Below are 22,497 nucleotides of genomic sequence, written 5' to 3' on the forward strand. Positions count from 1 at the left end.
GCACTAACACAAAAAACACATTTTAATGGATTCATTTTCAATCCATATTTCCTCATCCTTTCGAAGGACTGTCTCAGGTGGTCTAAATGGCCACTTTCAAATGAGGATTTGATGACTATGTCATCTATGTAAACTTGCATAAATGTCTCTATGAAATCATGTAACATAGAATTCATTACCCTTTTGTAGGTTGCGCCAACATTTTTTAGTCTGAAAGGCCTCACTACTCACTCATATGTGCCCAGGGCTTCGGGACATCGAAAAGTTATCTAAGCCACATCTTCCTCTGCAATGAAAATTTGGTTATAACCTGAATAACCATTTAAAAGACTTAAATAATCAAAACCAACCTCCCAAGTCGACTAACATCTCTGCCACTGACATTGGGTATTCATCTTTTGGACTGACAACATTTAAGTCTCGAAATTCGATACAGACCCTGAGAGTGTTATTCTTTTTAATTACTGGAACAATATTATCTAAACACTCAACGTACCTTGCAGGTCTTATAAACCTATTTCGCAACAGTCTTTCGATTTCTGCCTTAAATTTTGACATGACCTCTAGCGGAAATCTGCTTATGGTTTGCTTTACAGACCTCTTGTCATGGCTGATTGGCATTTTCAACTCTACCAACTTCGGGCTAAGGCTCAGGGTCTCATGGTAATCCCATGTGAAGCAGTCTTTAAACTCCTTCAACATCTCGATTACTCTTGCTTTTAGGGTTGAGTCGAGCTTGACACTTATGTAAGTTGGACTTTTAGTCAACCTGTCCCCCATATCTACTTCTTCCAAAGGATCTTGAGCTTGCATCCTTTTGGTCGAAGTTAGTGGGTCTTTCTAAAACCCCAAAGGCTCGTCATCATAGATACAATCAAGCCTGTGACTTTCTGAAGTTGTTTCTTAGCCATCCTGGCTAATTTCTTTATTAACTTCAAACTCAGTGGCTTTTACAACCATCATTTCTTATGATCCGGACTCTAAGGCCGTCATTAATTTATTTTCAGCCACATAGGCCAAAGTCTGAGCCAAGGTGCTCGACTCATACATCATCATCGTCTGATCCATACCATTTGTTATATCCCCCAATCGTCTCATACTCCCAAGTAAAGTTATGCAAGGGGTGTAGTTTTACGAAGTAGTATACATCGACTCCTTTAAAATCGAAGCCAATTCCCACCGGTGCACATGGAAAAATGTTTGCCAATTGTCGATCAAAATTCCTCTTGTCAACATGGTTCACGTCTGCACGAAAAAAGCTTTGATCAGATTCTATGTGCTCTACGATTCCATCTGGCTTCCTGATCGTAATTCTTTGGTGCATGAAGGATGGGACACACCTAACTCCATGAATCCATTGTCGATCCAAAATAAAACTATAATTCACTTTAGTTGAAATTACAACAAAAAAAGTAGGTAGAGTTGTGGTTCCTACAACCACATCCACTTGGATAACCCCCGTGGGCCTACTGGTATTCCCTTAATAATTGGATAAGACCATGGTGTTAGATTCCAAATCAGTGTCATATTTGTCAATCCTCTGAAGTAGGAAATGTGGCATGACATTGATACATGCTCCACAATCAATGAGAACCTTATTAATCCCGACACCTTCTACATTGGCCCTTACGTACGAAGGCTTCAAATGTTATTTCATAGACATGTCATATCTTTCAAATATGGTCATGTCCTCATTAGCTAAGCCATCATATAGCACAAAGGTTTATGAGAAACCATTTCTTAGGCCAACCCATCTTCCTGCTCATTTACCTCAGTAATGGTATCATGCTCTAATGGCAGCATTGATATCATATTACATTTGATATCTAATTCATCCTCTAACCTAGAGTCAAAGTCGTTGCTATCCATCTCCTCTTCTGAACCAACAGAAATCTTAGGTTTATTTTCCAACACTGGTGGTAGTGGACGAAACAACCTTTATTTGACATGCTTCTTTTTCTTCTATCCATCATCCATAACTTGGACACTACTGTTCTTGCTCACGCTTTCTACTTCGGAGGCATTTTTTTTGTTTCTTTGGTGCCTTCTCCATTAAGTGTGCGTCATGGGGTTCTTCCTCATGTAGTTTTTTTGAAACATAAGAATATTTCTTGGAAGATTGGGAATTATCAAGGTAGAAAGATCCTCCACCCACTTCGATTCGCTTCCATTTTCCTTTTTCAGCTGCTAACTTCCCTACAGGTCCATACCACTCTTTGACAGGAACATTAGCAGGCGAGACATAAGTCTTAGGCATGTGAGTCTTCTGATGGACTCCCCTTTTATTAACAAATAATTATTTGCGCTGGTCTCGTCGACCAACTCTCTTTGATTGATCAGGGTTAGTTTTGTCCAACTATTTTGGCGTTGCCTTGTCGAAGACGGCGCTGCAACGTGAACACAACATAACCTTAGAATCCTTGAGTTCACATATGTTTAAAAAATCTATGAGCTCTTCCTAAACCTTGGGAAAAAAACTTTCATCTACTCTTCATAGTCAGGTTCAACCCCTTCTATGCTATCAGATATGTCCACCATGAACACATCCACAAACTCGACGAACAAAGCCTCTTCCACTTTAGGATCAGATTCACTCTCTAGTCAAACTTTTTGCTTCTCAGCAAACATGAGTCTTATCTCCTTCAATGGATTCTGAACCAGGTCCCTAAAAAGCACACAGTATGAGGTTTTATGCCCTAAAAATTTGTGAAATTTACAAAACCCTTTTTCTTTCCCTGTTCTAACAGCGATGTTTTTAACCCTTTAGAGATTACTATTTGGACAGCAGAACCTAGAAGGTCGAAAATTTCGTCAAATTTAGTTACATCGAACATATACATTTTTATGACAAATTTTTCAATTTTAGGTTCAATGAGATTTTTCTCATTTGAAGGTTTCAATAAGTTACACACATAGGGAGGTCTTGCCTTTAGTTATGCCATATTAACCTCTTTCTCTTTGACAAAGTCGCTTTTTGTGTCATATAAGTTGTTTATTTCGTCTATCTCGACGTAAGCTACTTTTTCCCTTTTATGGTGTTTACTTAATCTGGCACTTTCGACCTTCAAACGTTCGACATGTCGAACTCTATGTGCCAGCTGGGCCATATCCCTTAGATCTGAATGTCTAACTTCTTCCTAATGGAATAGTCTAAACCACCAGCGGCCATTTCAACCAACTTATGTTTAGAGACTTGCGTAAAGCACCTTGCCTTGAGAAGTCGAAACATGTTCATGTAGTCATCAATCGACTCAGGAATTTTACACTTAATGTTGGTCAATTCTTTAAGACTAATTTTTTACTCTCCATGTAGAATTGTTCATGAAACTCTCTCTCTCTCTCTCTCTCTCTCTCTCTTTCTCTCTCTCTAACTGACTCCAACTATCTATGGAATGATGAGGGAGTGTGGTGAACCATGTAAAGGCATTTTTTTGTCAGAGAACTTGGAAAGTTTTTCATCTTTAAACTCTCATTATTAGTTATATCACATGCCTCAGTTTGATATTTGACAATATGCTCGATTGTGGACTCATTGGTCTCACCAGAAAACTTTGTGAATTTGGGGACTTTCCATCCCCTGATGAGTTCGTTATGCCGAACATATTTTGATAGAAGAGACACATGATTAGGCTTATGAAGACCTACGTTAATGCCATTTGCCAAAATATGTTCGACCACGTTAGTTATATTGTTATGTCCCTAAAATTGTTTTGTTGTACATTCCTAAGCACTTATTCGGGGTCCTGGTCTCTTGGAATCATAATTATTTGAGGACCATTATAGGCTTGGCTCCTGTCTCCTATCCTAGGTGGAGATTGTTCGTCGGGGACCTGATTAATAGGTGGTGGCACAACTAGTGTAGGAGGCACCCCAAAAAAATCAACAGTTATACCCATCTGATGGACTAACTGCTGGTAACTTTGACTGGTGTTCTGAATCAAGGGATTAAACATCGTACCTATTTGTTACGTCAACATATTCACCATCTCATGGTTACTTTCATCCATATGTTGCCTCATGGCCGCTAGAGAATCAAAAGTCAAGGTTGGCATTATAGGTGGACATATGGAAACCTCAATTGTGGTTGCCCGATTCGACCAGGGTTGCTTATGGAAGATCCTGACGCCAAATATGGATTGAAGGGTGACACTATTGTTGCAACATTATCCAAAAACGTTGAAGGGTGACTTTATAGCCCCGTCATCATGGCAGTTGGCATGCCATATGGGTAATCCCTCGTAACTAAGGGCATAGTAAAACTTGGGACATAAGGGGGATTAGGGTCCCCCACAACTGTCGAAGTAGACCTGTGAGAGGTTGGTACGCTTGTTACCGATGGTAAAGTAGCCATCACTCCTAGCATCGACGTAGACGTTGCTACCTGAGATAGGGAGAGGCATGTGACTCCGATAGTTTTTGTTGTCCCTATTGTACCAACCACCATAGTAATCGGTGGTTCAGGGTCAAGAACATCATTTCAGGCACGAAAATTGTTTTTTGGGTTAACCATTTATGCTAAAATCCCACCACTCCTCAAACCCGTATGACCTCGTACATTAAAAATCCTACCACTCCTCAAACACATATGACCCTGAACGTTGATAATATTTCAACGATAAAATGAAGTAAATAGTACGACAATTTGCACCAAAGAAATGTAATTTTGCAAAAAAATACGCGTCCTACTAGGCGTGTCAATTTGCTCGCAAGTGTTTTTAGAGAACAATCACGAGTTTAAAAGTCTTTGAGATTAATTCAAAAAATCTCGGGAATATCTTTGTGCAAGAATGTTTACAAGAAAGTATGTGTATGATGTGATTACGAATGTCTGGGTGCAGACTGTGTAAAAGTAAACTTTAAAAACAATAATGATTGAATTATAGTAAACGAAGATTAAAGTGAAGAACATTAAATAAATGCAATAAATGACAAAAGAAAAAGGGTGTTTCAATTAAGGAAACATAAAAAGTACAAAGAAAAAGGTTCAAAACTCACATATTACTCACAAACTGTTTCACACTTTATCTTGGATACTCCAGTTCTATAGAAAAAGTATATGTAATTGCGACCTCGATTACAACATATGAGTATGCTATATATAGTAAATTAAAAATAACTGTTTCCGGCAGTTTACTCCTAAAGAATTGACAAGTCTTCGAATGCATGCAACTCATCTTCCAACGTATTGCCACGTCGTCAGCCCTTTGAAGCCGCCGAAACCATTATCTCATGTTCTTTAACTACTCTTAGCAATTAGTAATTGTCTGTTTATCGAAGGTAGTTGTTGATAGTGCTAAGTCCCTTCTGTTATCCGATTTCCTCGATTTTCTATGTCTTTGGAGCTTGTCGAAAGACTCATCCTCTACATGGGGTCGAGTGCTTTCCCAAGTCTGTTCCTGATACTCCTCCAAAACGTATCTCAAAATCTGCTCTTAAGATTCTTCCAAACCACATCTCAAAATGTCACTCGCGAAGTCTTAGTTGACGTAGGCTTATTGCATACTCTTGTCGATCTATACAAACACTTAACATTTCACAAATGCAATATCCATCTTAGTATTCATTTGAGTTTTCTACTAAGTAAAATATCTCATACTAATAATATGAAGATTTTTTCAAACTGCTAATATAGGATCGTATGTTATATCCATCTTAGTAGTCCATGGTTCAATTCCTCTTGCCTACAATTTTTTTAGTTTTTTTAATTTTTAATATATCAAAATTTAAAGGGATTAATTACTATACACCGTTAGTGTACAAAGATTTATACGGTCGATTCATCACCATTAACCGTTTGCATTATTTTATAGATTTTTAAAATAAAAGTCAAACTTATTTCAATATCCAACGTATAAGATTAACTGGCGGTGTAAAATCCTTATACGCTGTCAGCGTATTTCAATTAAATTCAAATTTAAAATAATAATAAATAAAATGTTAATTTAACATTTAAAATAATTAAAAATAATAAATAATAAATCCACACCAACATAACAGTAATTAAGAAAAATAAAAGTATGTCCGAAGCAAAAGTGTTATTAACTCTTAAAATTAAGTACTGAAAAATTCAGATTTGAATCCTTTCCTATTATTTTTCTTTTGATTTAGCGTCTCTCCTTTTCTTAAATTAGACCAGATACTAGTGCATGACAGAAACATAAAACAAAATGTACGAGAGGATCCTAATCGTCATCTTAAATATTTTCAAGTCCAGTAGAAGTCACTTACCAGTCCCAAATCATTGACTCAGCTGGCCTACTGCATCTGGCTGATTCTCAGGCAAAGTCTCCTGGAATGCTGGGATATCATAATATGTCTCATGTAGTCTTGAAAGAATAGGGAACTCATTCTGCTTTGACAGTTAAGGGAAAAGTAAGTCATCTGATGAATTTTGGCAATGCTATCTCACACATGACTCGAGATTTATCTTTGAAATGTTGATTGCATTTTTACGAAATTTTGAATCAAACAGATCAGAACTAAGACTAAGATTAACTCATCTTTTACACATTCATACTATTAGCTTATTCCCCCACAAAATATACACTAAACCATAGAATATTACCATGTCAATGTTGAATCTCTTAGATGCAGCATCTAACTGGGGTGCTAAAAATATATCCGCCTGCAAACGATAATGAACATGTTAGATTATACACAATTAAACCGAAAATATATTCCATAAAAGATGCAAACCTAGTGCTTGTACCTGCAGAAAAGCCTATTAGTTTTCAAAACTTGTGATCACTAACTTTGAAATTGAATTGCATTGTATTCTAAAATATCTTATGATAGATACATTTATTAAACTATAGTACATCAGTGATTGATCAGACATTCAAATAATTGACATTGCTATCCAAGATCTTTGGGCTACTAGACTAGACCCTTTTGAAAGGATTTATTTATTTCTTTTATTAGTTTCAAAGAATAAACTCGAAGGATTTGCAACATACCATGAAAACTTCGTCTCCAGTAGCATACCTCCCAGTGTGATCTTCCAATAGCTTTTCAAGTGCTGAAACACATTCAAATGTAAATACGTTATAGATTTTAGATTAAGCCAACCACACACTCAAACTAGTATCTAGCAAGGAAACCTGTGTCGAATAGGAGGAGGGAGATAACATTAACAGAATATTTCTTAATGATCGGATATGATAGGCAATAGCTCCACGGGAAAATTAGTGAACTTTCTATCAGACTCTTTGTTATCACGGACAACTAACCATAGTGAAACTCTTTTTACAACAGTAGTGATAGATACTTTTATAGCAGTGAGTAAACAGTTTAACTTTGAATTAATACATGACTTAATTGACATTAACTATGACATAATATCTTCTTCTAGAGTAAATTAGTCTAATCTCACCTGTAAAGCCTTTTCTAATTACACTCTGGACCCATGGAAGTTTATCATCCCGGCTAACTCTTTTATTGATGTACTTCTGCAAATAGAAAAGCAAAATAGCCACGAACTTATCATATGCAGTCGAAATGCTCCAAATGAGTAAGAAAAGAGGTGACATACATGCATACCAGAGTATCTAGGTTTTGAAGAGGTTGTATCAATGAAGAAACAATACTCACAGCCTGTGAATCAAATCTTTAGAAAGGAATCCATTTATCGCATGAAAATGAAATTCTTATTCGATTTCAAATTCAAATTTGATAAAATATGATCCAAATTGTACCTGGAAATTGATTGCTCTTTTGTGGATATCAGTAGGGAGTAAAGGATGTTGAGGATACTTATCTTCCAAATACTGCGTGCATAGATTAGATAGAAAACATGAAAATGAAGAGATAAATTAAATCCATCAATTAAGCAAAGGTTTGAAGATTTAGAAAATTGAATGAAAATAACAGAAACTGACCATGATAATTGCAAAGGAGTCAAAAATGACAGCAGAGCCATCAACGAGAATGGGTACAAAACCAACAGGGTTGAGCTGGAGAAATTCTGAATGAGGATTTGAAAATGGAATTAACAAAATATAGTGTTAGAATTAATAATACTATAAAGTATGGTAAGGAAAAGAGACCAGGATGAGACTGTTCTCCCTTCAAGAGATTAACTGGTTTGTAGTCAAATTTGAGTCCTGAATGAATGAATGAATGGATGTAATTAGTAATAAATAAACAAGAGGAGTGAGTTGGTGAAATCGAGTGAGTACCTTTGAGGTTGAGAGCAATTCGGACACGGAAGGAACAAGAACTCCTCCAATATGAATATAGAGTGAGCTTATTGTTGTTATGTTCAGCTTCTTCACCAACACTTGCGCTAGCCTTGTTCGAATCAACGAAATAGAATGAGTTGATGAGGTAACAGTTACTAAAAACGATAAAAAGAAGATGCATAGTTAGCATACCATTGATGGAGCTGCTACCGATTCTAAAGTTCCGTGTTTATACTTCCAACTTCATAGCTAGATAGATGATAGACTCAAATAGGCGTTTTGTTGACAATAGTCTTAAGGGGTTGGTGAGTATTTTATATATATATATATATATATATATATATATATATATATATATATATATATATATATATATATATATATATATATATATATATATATATATATTGGGTGATGAGATATTTTCGGAGAACTAAAGAGTATATATTTGTTTTTAGGAGAGTTGTTAGCTGATATATAGCTTATCACATGTAAATATATTTATAGGCTTTTTCTTTTATCCTTACATAGTGGATAATGTAATATAAATAGTCAATCACTTTCTCTTTTACAGAGTTAGTTTTCCAATAACAAATTTCTGTTATCTTCTTCTTCTTCTTGAATGTTTCTGGTTTTCCATTTTCTCCATATGAACATTATTGCAATTTGTTTTTCCACTGCACTGTTTCATATGAATGTTGATATGGTATCAGAGCTTCACCAGCTCTGGTAGTCATTGTCCTTCTCCTTCCCTCTTCAATCCACTGTATTTCTGTTTTTTTTTGCAGAATCTTAATACCTTCCAATCTCGGTTTTCATGGCTAACCAGAGCTTCATCGATTTTTCCACAAATTCGTCGAATCCGTATTACCTGCATCCGAATGAAAATCCTTCAATCGTCCTCGTTACACCTCTTCTTGATGATAAAAATTACCATACTTGGGCGAGATCGATGCACATTGCGTTAGTCTCCAAGAACAAGGATAAGTTCGTTGACGGTACACTCACAAAACCTCCTGTTTCTAATCCCCTATACGCCCCATGGATTCGGTGCAACACAATGGTTCTGGCATAGATTCACCGTTCTATTTTTGAATCGATTGTTAAGTCTGTGTTGTGGATCGAAAGCGCAGCTGGCGTATGGAAGAATTTGCAGCTCCGTTTTTTGCAAGGTGATATTTTTCGCATTTCAGATATTCAAGAAGATTTATACAAATTCCGTCAAGGTTCCCTTGATGTTTCGAACTATTTCACTCAATTGAAGGTCATGTGGGATGAACTCGAGAATTATCGTCCCGTACTAGCATGTTCTTGCCAATACCGTGTTCTTGTGGTGTCATTGGTTCAATCAAAAATTACAGAGAGCAAGATTATGTTATCAGGTTTCTTAAAGGATTGAATGAAAAGTTTACACATTCCAAATCTCAAATAATGATGATGCAACCCCTTCCCACCATTGACAAAGCTGTTTCATTGGTGATTCAACAAGAAAGAGAGATAAACTATGCAGGATCATCCATGGCCATTCCCACTGTTTCAACCGCCGAAGAAGCAATGGCATTTCAGTTCCACAAGGTGGAGCTCGAGGACACAATCGTGTTTGCACACATTGTGGGAGAACTAATCACACAGTTGAGAGTTGTTTCCTCAAGCATGGATATCCACCTGGCTTCAAAGGCAAAGGTAAGAACCAATCTTCTAATACTTCAAATCAGAATGTTGTTGCATCTATTCATGCAGGGTCAGACGAATCTCAACCAAGTTTTGGTTTTACACAAGATCAATACAACAACATTTTGGCCTTAATCCAACAGTCTCAACTCACACCTCAAGCCAACTCCATATCCTAATCCCCATTTGGCCTAAATTCTCATGCTTACAATGATCATGGTAAGAACCCTAATCTATGGATATTTGATACTGGTGCAACAGACCATATTGCCTATGACTTAGCCTCCTTTGAATCATATAAACACATAATTCCAGTCCATGTTAGTTTACCAGATAGTTCTCAAATTATTGCTTATATGTCTGGTAGCATGGTTTTATCTCTCACCCTTACTCTTCATAATATCCTATACATTCCCACTTTCTATGTCAACTTACTCTCTATTGCTAAACTTGTCAATAGCAATTACTGTCATGTTAACTTCACTGCTAATTCTTGTACCATTTTGCAAAACCATTCCAAGGCAGTGATTGGTACAGCTAACCTACAAAGAGGACTATATGTACTTGATGCTACTCCTCAATCACAAGCCCTTCATTCCAATATTGCTTTCTCTTGTAATCTTTGGCACATAAGATTAGGCCACATATCTAATGATGGTTTAAAATACATTTCCAAAGCTTTCCCTTTTATCCCTTATGTACACAATAATACTCCATGTGATTCTTGTCATTTTGGAAAACAAAAGAAACTTTCATTTCCTAACAACACTACTGTTACTTCCTTTCCCTTTGAAATACTACATGCTGACTTGTGGGGGCCATTTGCCACCACTTCTACATTAGGCCATAGATATTTTTTAACCTTGGTTGATGATTATACTAGGTATACGTGGACTATATTCCTCAAAACCAAAGATCAAACAAAGAATAACTTAATACAGTTTGTAGCATACATTGAAACTCAATTCAAAACTTCTTTGAAATGCCTTAGATTTGACAATGGAAGTGAGTTTATAGCCCTTACTAGTTACCTTCTATCTAAAGGTATCATTCACCAAAAATCATGCATTGAAACACCCCAACAGAATGGGGTAGTAGAGAGGAAACACCAACACATATTAAATGTAGCTAGAACCTTGTTGTTTCACTCTTCAATTCCATTAAACATGTGGAATTTCTGTATCCAAAATGTCATACACCTCATAAATCACCTTCCTACTCCCCTACTGAAACTCAAAAGTCCTTATGAATTACTACATAAACATCCTCCCATTCTCATCCACTTAAAAACCTTTGGATGTTTGAGTTATGCCACCTCCTTACAAGCTCACAGAACTAAGTTTGCACCTAGAGCTAGAAAAGCTGATTTTCTTGGTTTCAAGGAAGGGACTAAGGGATATATTCTCTATGATTTACAACACCACAATATCTTAGTGTCTAGACATGTAGTTTTTTATGAAACTTACTTTCCCTTTAAAACCCCTAATACATCTGCACCTGAACCTGAAAACACTACTCTCATGGCCTGTCCCACCTATGATGATCCACTTGTCCAACCTATTCCCTCTTCCACAACTCATGACAGGCTTTCACCTCAATCTCATGTACAGCCTGTTGTTGATACACCTCAGTAGATGGTTATTAATGACCAGTCCCACCTCAGTCCAAACTTACAACCTGTCATGAATGACCTTTCACAAATGTCCCACTCTAGCACTTTGTTGGATGCACATAGGTCTGATAATCAAACTACTCCTATCATAACTTCTTTATCACCTTTATCATTACCTGATGGACAATCCCATGTTCCCCCTACTACAATTGTTTCCCCTGCTACAATTGTTTCCCCTGCTGTACCAATCACAACACAACAACCTGCTACCACTGAAGAACCACATGTCCCTTTACCTGAACCAGAGCCAACAAATAATGCTGAAATGTTACATAATCTAAATTCTACTAGAGTTTCTCATCCTCCAAGTTATCTTGCAGATTACCATTGCTATAACACCATACATCATTCTCCTATCTCTCTTAAAACCAAACAAAATCTTTCCACTGTTGCATATCCCTTATCCTTTGTGTTGACCTATGGTCATTGTTCTCCCTCTTATAAACACTATTGCCTTTCTATATCCTCTCATGTTGAACCAAAGACATTTAACCAAGCCAATAAACATGACTGTTGGAAGAAGGCAATGGGTGCAGAGTTGATTGCTCTTGAGGAAAACCATACTTGGCAGATTGTTGATCTACCTCATGGAAAAGCACCCATAGGATGCAGATGGGTTTATAAAATCAAGCATAAGGCATATGGCTCCATTGAGAGATTTAAAGCAAGGTTGGTGGCAAAGGGGTATACACAAATGGAGGGTATTGATTACTTTGACACATTCTCTCCTGTAGTCAAGATTACTACAGTCATAGTTCTTTTATCATTAGCTGTTGTTAAAGGTTGGCACTTAGAACAGCTAGATATGAATAATGCCTTCCTTCATGGTGATTTACATGAAGAGGTATATATGACTCTCCCTCCTGGTTTATCTGGATATGGTGAATCTAAGATATGTAAACTGCAGAAGTCCTTATATGGCCTCAAACAGGCCAACAGGCAATGGTATTCCAAACTATCTACTTTCCTTATTTCTCTTGGATACACACAATCTCAGGCTGACCATTCACTTTATATTAAGAAATTCAAACATGAATTTAATGCACTATTGGTCTATGTAGATGGTGTGGTATTGGCAGGTAATTCCTTATCTGAAATTCAACAAGTCAAGCACCTCTTGGATCAAAAATTTCGAATTAAAGACCTTGGTCAGCTACGTTTCTTTTTAGGATTTGAGATTGCTAGATCCCCTACTGGCATTTTTCTTAATCAAAGAAAATATGCTCTTGAACTCTTTGAAGATGCAGGTCTCTTGGCAGCAAAACCTTCTGCAGTTCCTTTCAACCCAACCTTAAAATTGTCAGCTGATGAAGGCAATGTTTTAATGGATCCTTCTGTATATAGAAGGTTAATTGGCAGGTTGATTTATCTTACCAACTCCCTCCCTGACATTGCATTTGTTGTACAGCATGTGAGTCAATATGTATCCAAGCCACATGCTCCTCATTATCAGGCTGCCATTCAAATTCTCAGGTATCTCAAATCTGTCCCAGCCAAAGGCATTTTCTTCTCCTCCAACAGCAAACTACAGCTTTTTGGCTTTGCTGATTCTGACTGGGCTAGATGCCCTGATATCAGGAAATCAGTCACTGGATACTGTGTTATGTTAGGCTCCTCTTTATTATGCTGGAAATCCAAAAAGCAACACACAATTTCTCGCTCTTCCACTGAGGCCGAGTATTGTGCGTTAGCTTCTATCACTTGTGAATTACAATGGTTACATTTCTTATTTCAAGATTTCCTGGTTCAATTTGAGCAGCCTGCATCTGTGTTTTGTGACAGCAAGTTTTCCGTTTACTTGGCGTATAATCCTACGTTTCATGAACGTAGCAAACACATTGAATTGGATTGTCACGTTATACGGGAAAAGATCAATTCAAAACTTATTCATCTTCTTCCTATTTCTACACATAACCAGTTGGCAGACATTTTTACTAAACCTCTTCATTCACCATCCTTGAAGAGCAGTTTGGTCAAGTTGGGAGTTTGTACCATCCACTGCCCACCTTGAGGGGGGTTGTTAGCTGATATTTAGCTTATCACATGTAAATATATTTATATGCTTTTCCTTTTATCCTTACATAATGGATAATGTAATATAAATAGCCAATCACTTTCGGTTTTACAGAGTTAGTTTTCCAATAACAAATTTATGTTATCTTCTTCTTCTTCTTCTTGAATGTTTCTGGTTTTCCATTTTCTCCATATGAACATTATTGCAATTTGCTTTTCCACTGCACTGTTTCATATGAATGTTGATAAGAGTTGACAACTTGGAAATAGTTGGGTATACTGACTCTGATCTTGTTGGGTGTGTTGATGATAGAAAGTTTATTTCTGTTTATATTTTTATGTTAGCTAGAGGTGCGATATCATGGAAGAGTAAAAAGAAAACTCTTGTCGCCTCTTCTACTCTGCAGGCAAAGTTTGTTGCTTGTTATGTTGTTGTCACTCATTGGTTGAGAAATTTGGTGATTGGACTTCGTATTGTTGATTCCATTTCCAAGCCACTAAAGTTTTATTGTGATAACAGTGCAGTTGTGTTCTACTCTAAGAATAATGAAACTTCCAGCAGATCTAAGCATTTGGAATTAAAGTATTTGATAGTCAAAGATCTTGTAAAGAAAAATGACATTGTTGTTGAGTATATTGGTATTGATTTCATGTCAGCTGACGGCTCTATAACTTGCCCCATTGAGAGTTGTGAGCGAGAATGTGAGATACATAGGAAGATCCCGTTATTCGTCTTTTCGAGATTCTCAATCATGACTTCAACAAGTATTTATTGATGTTTTAATTTTATATAATTGATCATTGAATATTTACCCTTACAAATTAATATTTGTTCCTTGTATATTTATGTAGAAAGCCCATCCTTGAGTTGTTCAAAATCAATCTCAATTTTAGAAAATTTTGGTTGAATAAATAGTTTAAAATCTTTTGAAGTTAATCACATATTGCGAGAAATAGCAGTTTATCCAATCAATTTTTGTCTTTTAATTTTAGTCACATCAATTTCATTTAAAGACATGCAATTAATTTCATATGAATATATGTAATTATTTTGTTTTTTAAATCAGAATAGAGGATTCAAATCAAGTCAAATTGTATATAATAATGTTTATATATAATCATGTAATGGTTAACTGGTATTTATCTCCTCTTTCCATTTAGAGAGACATTTAAACATGTGTCATGGGAAATTACTAAAATTGAAACTCAATTCCCTAAGATAGAGCTTCGAACAAGTGTCTCCCCCAAGATAGATCATGTCACTATTTTGCTATCAAGTTTCCTAAAATCTGAAACTACTAAAATTGAAACTCAATTCTTCTTTTCGATTGTACACATATTCATGACATTTTTCTCCTCTCTCAAGTCTAATCTATGTTTGTGTTTCGAAGTTCTCATTTGTTGTGTGATCTTTCCAATCTGTCCAGAATCTCATATCCAGTGTCTCATTTTAAGAATATTTTGAAAATCTCTCCTCAAACATCTTATCTTTTTGACATGTTCAAAATCCATCAGTTGTTGTATAGAACTGGTTTTGCTCACTGGTATAAGTAAAACAACACCGAAATGGGTTGTCGTGACTTAGTTTCCTGGAATTCAATGCTGAAGTCTTATGCCATGCATGGTCGAGCTAAAGATGTGATAGAGATCTTCAAATGAATGGATGTCAAACCAGATTCAACAACCTTTGTTGCACTTCTTGCAGCATACAGTCACGCTGGACTTGTTGGAGAATGGGTGGAAATATAAAAAGTTAGATCCTACAATCTCGTTGGCGTATATACAATGTCAAACATATACTCCTATGGAGGAAGTTTTATTGAAGTTGCAAGTCACCATGGAATCCATCATGAAAAAACAATGAGAGAGAAGAAGAATAAAACAATGGTGAAAATTCAGAAATTTTCAACTTTTTTCTCTCTCATCAAAATATACATGTCACCGTTTTATTAGGGAAGCATAATTCTGGATTGAGTATTTCATTATATTACAGGTCAGCAATTTTAACTGAGTAACGTTAGTGCCACATAATCATTTTTGGAACAAAATCATTAAAAAAGGGCAATGGTGTAGATGTTAAATAATTTAAAGAACTGACTTGTAGCAATTTTTTTTTAAATCAATCGATTACAATTAAATAACTTAAATGACCAAAACGATAAAAAGAAGATGTATAGTTAGCATACCATTGATGACGGTGCTAAAGTTTCGTGTTTATACTTCCAACTTTATAGTTAGATAGATGATAAACTCAAATTGACGTTTTGTTCGATAAAAGTCTTATGGGTTGGTGTATATATATATATATATATATATATATATATATATATATATATATATATATATATATATATATATATAATCAACATCAAATGGCATTAAGGTGTCAAACATACTAACATGACACCTCTAATAACTCTTCATCATACATCTGTATAATAAAATGCACCGATGTATTGAAAGATGTTGTTATATAGATCATCTCTATAAAATTTAACATCAATAAAAAACTATTTAATATGTTTTGAGAAAATGATCAAAATTAACGGTTTTGTTAAAGTTTTATAAGCTGTTAATTTTCATGCATCTCGTTGACATATCAAATGATTTTCAATTGGTGTTAAATTTTATAGAGATGATCTATATGATAATAGTTTTTAATCCAACAGTAAATATTGTTATACAGATGTGTGGTGAAGAGTTATTGGAGGTGTCATGTTATTAAGTTTGACACATTGATATCATTTGATCCTGACCTCTCTCTCTCTCTCTCTCTCTCTCTCTCTCTCTCTCTCTCTCTCTCTCTCTCTCTCTCTCTCTCTCTCTCTCTCTCTCTCTCTCTCTCTCTCTCTCTCTCTCTCTCTCTCTCTCTCTCTCTCTCTCTCTCTCTCTCTCTCTCTCTCTCTCTCTCTCTCTATATATATATATATATATATATATATATATATATATATATATATATATATATATCTATATATATATATATATATATATATATATATATATATATATATATATATATATATATATATATATATATATATATATATATATATTTGTGTGTTATATGTACATGAAGTGGAAATGATGGATTTGTAGATGTAGGGATGGTAGGAGTAGAGAAGAATCATTTTTGGTATGATGGAGAGGATAGACATGCAATGTTAGCACTTCAACGCCCATGTTAATAAGATTCAAGAAGAATGTTGATGTGAGTTATAATGAGAACATACATGTAACCAACGTGACGATCTTTATATATGTAGGACGGTTAGAGTTGGTTCATGTTTCTTGACGTGAGATGTAGGAAACTATTAGATTAAATCTAATAGTGGATGGTCAATGAATGGAAAATATTTACGGCCTGTTTGAAAGGGTTCTCAAAAACTGTTTTATAGTTTTTAAAAATTAAAAAATAAAATACTTGTGTGATGAACTTGTTTCTCAAAACTAATTTTTAAAACACTTTTGAAATTGACTATTTTAAAATCTAAAAAACCAAAATCATCAAAACATGTTCTGATTTTCAATTTTCAGTTTTATTTTTCAAATGAGAAAAGTTGAAAAACACAAAAAAAAAACACTTTTTTTCATCAGTATAATAATTAATTGTAATATCTGATAGCGCTGTAATATTTTTAAAAATTATCTGCAATTTACATTTCAATAATTTTAATTTTAACTTATTAATGAGTTAGCTCATGGCTCCACCCCTCTTAATTCCCGTTAATATTCAGGAACGTTAATTAATGATGCATTAATTATTTTTCTATTATTATTGATTTTGAAATTTTGTTTAATATTTATTTTAACTTTTTTATTATATAAATATTTAAAATTGATTCTTTTGATTAATTAAACTTTTTATACTTATTTGAAAATTATTTAAAACTATTGAAATATTCACAAATTTAGATCAAAAATTGTTTTCATTTAACCATGACTAATACATAGAGACCTTATTGAATATAGTGTCTTTTCTCATTTCGACCGATTTTTTTTTCAAAAATAAGAGCTAGGATACCCCAAGTGATTTTTTAAATAAATTATATTTAAATAATCAAATATAATAAGTAATCACATTATTCAATCATTTAAGTATAATTAATAAAATACACTTGTATTTATTTTTATACAATTAAGAAAATACATTTGTATTTGCATGAGCCTCACATAAGTAATTAATATGATATATATATATATATATATATATATATATATATATATATATATATATATATATATATATATATATATATATATATATATATATATATATATATATATATATATATATATATATATATATATATTCAAACTAACACTTAAAATTTAATTTTTATGCATCTCATTAGGTGATTTGTATATTTAATTATTAATTAAAAAATATCATTTTAATAAACTTAAATATATATTAGCTAATTTTTATATCTCCAAAAGAGATATCGTGATTATTTTTTAATATAATTATTTAATATAATAAAATAGATTTTAACTATTTTATTATATTACTAAAAACAGTTTTTACAAATTATAATAACAAACATAATTTTTTTAGTTATTAATTTTTAAAGCTGTTTTCAAAAATTAAGTTACCAAACGAATTACTTTTCATTTTTTTCTCAAAAATAGTTTTTCAAATAGATTTTAAAAACCAAAAATCAAAAATCAAAAGTGATTTAAACAGACCGTTAGTTTTCTCTTCTTAATCGAGGGTGTGCCTAGTCTCTAGAAACCAAGTGAATGTGTCTTGGATTGGACCCTCGTATGTTTCAGTATTTCCGTCTTTTTGACGTATGGCTAACCAGAACAATTTCTCCTAAAATTTTACCATTGTTGAAGAATGTGAAAACGAGATTAGCATGCCGACCTTCTCTTCTATTGTGGTCTTCTCGACATGTATTTGATTTTATGGAAATGTAAAAGGTCGGTGAGTGGTGGCAAATAACTCAGGACCTTACATATTTGTATGGATATTAATTTTGTTTTGATATTATAATATTTTGTTGTGATTTATTATTTCTAATTTTTAGTTAGTATAATTAGATAATAACTTTTTTTTTTTTATAATGTTATAAAATTAAAACATTCTATATATCTTTAACAATATATATACTAAAATAGTATGTATATTAGGATTTAAGTTTATATATATATATATATATATATATATATATATATAAATTTAATTGAAATGCACAGTTAATCACATCCATTGATTTTTTTAGAGAAGTTTGAGTTTTTCTATATTTCTATAATCACATGTAAAGTAACCAAAACGGATGATTGTGATGTATTGACAGTGTAACACTGACAGTGCATAACAATTAATCTCTCTCTCTCTCTCTCTCTATATATATATATATATATATATATATATATATATATATATAATATATATATGTTAAAGTAGTATTAATATTTGTATATATAAATTTAAACAAGTATTAATATATTATATATAAATTTATGTATATAAATTGTAATATTTTATATAAATTTAATTATATATATTGTAATATTTTGTATAATATAAATATATAATAATTTTTTTAAATAGTAAAAAAATATTACCAAGTGAAATACACTCAGCAAAGTGTATGAGTTGTGCAGGGTATTATACTCAGCGAAATAGTGTGTTGTACACTACTGCTCTGCACTACACACAATTTTGAACCACTTTTTAAAAAGTAATATATGAAGTGACATTCACTTAGCAACTTGCGAGGTGATTTTCACTCAGAAAAAAAATTACGACTAACGTTTTAGCCAAGTGATTGGAACTCGTTGAAAATGGACATTGCGAGGTGTTATTTACGTTTTCGAAGTGATTAACACCTAGCAAATTTATGTTTTTTTTTGTAATGATATATATATATATATATATATATATATATATATATATATATATATATATATATATATATATATATATATATATATATATATATATATATATATAAACTTTGTGTGTTATACGTACATTAACTAGAAAAGATGGATTTGCATATGTAAGGATGGTCGGAGCGGAGAAGAATGCTTTTTGGTACGATGGAGAAGCTAGTAATGTAATTTTAGCACTCTAACGCTTATGTCAATAAGATATAGGAAAAACGGTGATATGACCTATGGCGAAAACATACCTGTAACTAACGTGACGATCTTTATATATGTAGGACGATTAGAGTTGCCTCATGTTTCTGACCTAAGACGTAGGAGACTGTTAGATTAAATTTAACGGTGGATGATCAACGAATAATAAAGATTGAGTGTTCTCTTCTTAATCGAGGGCATGTCTGGTCTCTAGAAACCCAATCAATGTGTTTAGATGGACTCTCTTATGATTGAACTTTTCCGTTTTTTGGGCCTATGACCAACCCAGAACAATTTCTCCCAAGATTTTGCCATTGTTGAGGAATGTGAAAACCTGAGATTACCTTGTCCGCATGTGCTTTTAGCAAACAATCACGAGTTTAGCTCACTTGTGAGATTAACTCGAAAAATCTCTAAAGCAATATGTGCAAAACAAATATATAAGTAAAAGTGTTTGCGAATTGAATGTGAATGTCGGTATGAAGACAAAATGGACACAAACTTTAATATAAAAAATACTTGGATCAAGATAATAAACGAAAAGTGCAATAAAGGACATTAAACAGAAAATGTAGTAAGTGACAATTAAAGCAAAATGTTTCAATTAAAGAAACATAAAAATAATGAAAGAAAGAGACGTAAACTCATGCATGTTCCACATAAATTGTTTCTCTCTTTGACTCAGGTGATTGCCATCTATAGAGAAATATATGAATTTTGTGACCTTAATTGTAATGCATGGGCTTGCTATTTATACTAAACTAAAGATAAATGTCTCTGATAATTTGTTCCTAGAAAGTGGACACGTATCAACAACATGTACTTCAGTCTTCTGAATATCTCCACATTGTCATAACTTGCAAACTATTGAAAACCATTATCCCACGTTCTTAACTGCTCTAAGCATATAGCCGCCTTCTTAGTAAAGGTAGTTCTTGAAAAAAGTTGTGACTATTTCTTTCAATTCTTTGAATTCCAAAATATTCTAAGTCTTTGATGTTAGTCGAACGCTTTGACTTTGACATGGTGTTGAAAGATCAACTAGATCTGTTCTTAAGATTATTCCAAACCATGTTTATCACGTTAGTCGAAATACTCAAATCGACGTGTTTGTTCCTGTCGAAGCTTCTCCATAAATATTAACACTTAGTATTTCCTCAACGTAACCCACCTTGTTGACTTTTATCAAACTAGAAACTTCAGGATAACAAATGCCCCTAAAAAATGTAACTTTCAAACATGTGTCGGATGGAAGAAAGGTGGTGTTTTTTGTAACTCCTCGACACTGTTCCAATAGCTTGTACACATCACATAAACTAGACGTTTTATTATGGTTATTAGTTTTACTAATTCGCCATCATGACCACTTTTTACCAAACCGTCATGTCACAGACGTGCGTGCGGCTGATCATCATTATCCCCAATTTCCTAGGAGCATAATGAGCCATTAACTTAAATGAAAATAAAAAGAAATCATTTAATTTCATTATTATCATCTTTTCCCATAACCATCGGTGCCAACTGTCGATTTGAATGTGTCATTTGTCCAAAATATTTGAGGGAATATTGAAACGTTCTTTAACCCTTTTGGCTATTTAAACATTTCTTCATCAAACTCTCTTCTCTTTCCCTATTTCTTTCGCTGAAAAAGAAAGCAAAACCTTAAAGAGCTTCTACAACTTCTGTCATCTTTTTCCAAACATTTTTTCTTAAAAACATATGAGAATAAAAAATGGCTCCAAAGTGCATTTTGGTCTGCTCCATGTAACACCCGAGGCAGAAAAGGACGGATAATGATTGTAACACCCGAGGCCAAAGAGGGAGGGGAGTGGTCGCCCAAATTCACATCAGAATGAGAGGATATTGAGGTTGTGCAGGTATGACATTAGATGGTTGAATGAAGGATTATAAGGATTGATTGGTACTACTTATATCAACAAGATGCCTTCTTACTGTGATAACAATGTAGTTGTGTCCTACTTTAAGAATAATAAAACTTCCAGTGGTTCTAAGCATTTGGAATTAAAGTATTTGACAGTCAAAGATCTTGTAAAGAAAAATGACATTATTGTTGAGTATATTTGTATTGATTTCATGCTAGCCGATCCCCTAACTAAGGGATTTAGGCACATTGTGTTTAAAAACCACGTTGAGAGCATGTGCGTTGTGAGTTCTTTTGATGTACTTGGTTAGCGGGAGTTTGGTCTTTATGCCATTTTCTTATCATGTTGTATTTTATTTTGGACACTTTAGTGTTGGATTGTCTAGTATTATTATTACAATGAATATTGTTATTATTATTTGTCATTGTTTATTTATATGTCAATTGTTAAAATTGGGACTCAGTGTCATTGGGACCACCGTGTCTATGGTCGACACTAGTTTGTAGTTCGAGGCATGATTATAATTTTAAGCTCGGCGTCTTTAGGATCACTATACCGGTGGTCAATGTCATATTGGAGCTGAGATATGATTTTAAGCTTGACGTTGTCTGGACCACTGTGTCGGTGGTCAACACCATATTGGAGATGAGGCATTATGGTTTGTAAAACCATGCAATTTCTTTGGTCTTAATGCATTTGAGAGAAATTTTTAAGGACTGACAAAGAAAATAGCAGTTGATTATTTGATCACATTAGCATGTTATTTTCTTGTCACACTCAACATTGATTACTAGTTAACGGAGTCCGTAGTATTTGTAACCACGAAAGATTTCATGTCAATGAAATATATAATAATCACTGTGATTCCATGTTGCTTGACTTTTGTTGGATGGAGTCATATTAAAACACTGCACCTGGAATCATGCATTTCCTTAAAATGCAGCCGCATTTTAAAGAGTTAGTCATTAACCCGAGATTCTTTTTC

At 33.7% G+C, this 22,497-nt stretch overlaps 1 protein-coding gene across 4 annotated transcripts in view; it reads right to left on the bottom strand.

Annotated features, from left to right (window-relative positions):
* LOC127119658 (glutathione S-transferase zeta class) overlaps positions 1-8,491 on the bottom strand; it is a 33,710-nt gene extending 25,219 nt beyond the window's left edge. For 2 of the 4 annotated variants that reach the window (XM_051049933.1, XM_051049932.1), the window contains exons 1-10: positions 8,373-8,488; positions 8,178-8,289; positions 8,046-8,102; positions 7,878-7,963; positions 7,695-7,766; positions 7,540-7,593; positions 7,373-7,448; positions 6,957-7,018; positions 6,566-6,625; positions 6,229-6,349 (exon numbers count right to left, since the gene is read on the bottom strand). In XM_051049933.1, coding sequence (XP_050905890.1) covers positions 6,239-6,349; positions 6,566-6,625; positions 6,957-7,018; positions 7,373-7,448; positions 7,540-7,593; positions 7,695-7,766; positions 7,878-7,963; positions 8,046-8,102; positions 8,178-8,289; positions 8,373-8,375 — 693 coding nt within the window. In that variant the 5' untranslated portion in view covers positions 8,376-8,488 and the 3' untranslated portion in view covers positions 6,229-6,238. Of the gene's footprint in view, positions 1-4,926; positions 5,525-6,228; positions 6,350-6,565; positions 6,626-6,956; positions 7,019-7,372; positions 7,449-7,539; positions 7,594-7,694; positions 7,767-7,877; positions 7,964-8,045; positions 8,103-8,177; positions 8,290-8,372 lie in introns of those variants that run through there. The other 2 variants (XM_051049934.1, XM_051049935.1) reach the window with 2 other exon arrangements.
* Between the last annotated feature and the right edge of the window lie 14,006 nt (positions 8,492-22,497).

The sequence above is a fragment of the Lathyrus oleraceus genome, chromosome 2 (assembly GCF_024323335.1).
Source record: "Lathyrus oleraceus cultivar Zhongwan6 chromosome 2, CAAS_Psat_ZW6_1.0, whole genome shotgun sequence".
Classification (NCBI taxonomy): domain Eukaryota; kingdom Viridiplantae; phylum Streptophyta; class Magnoliopsida; order Fabales; family Fabaceae; genus Lathyrus; species Lathyrus oleraceus.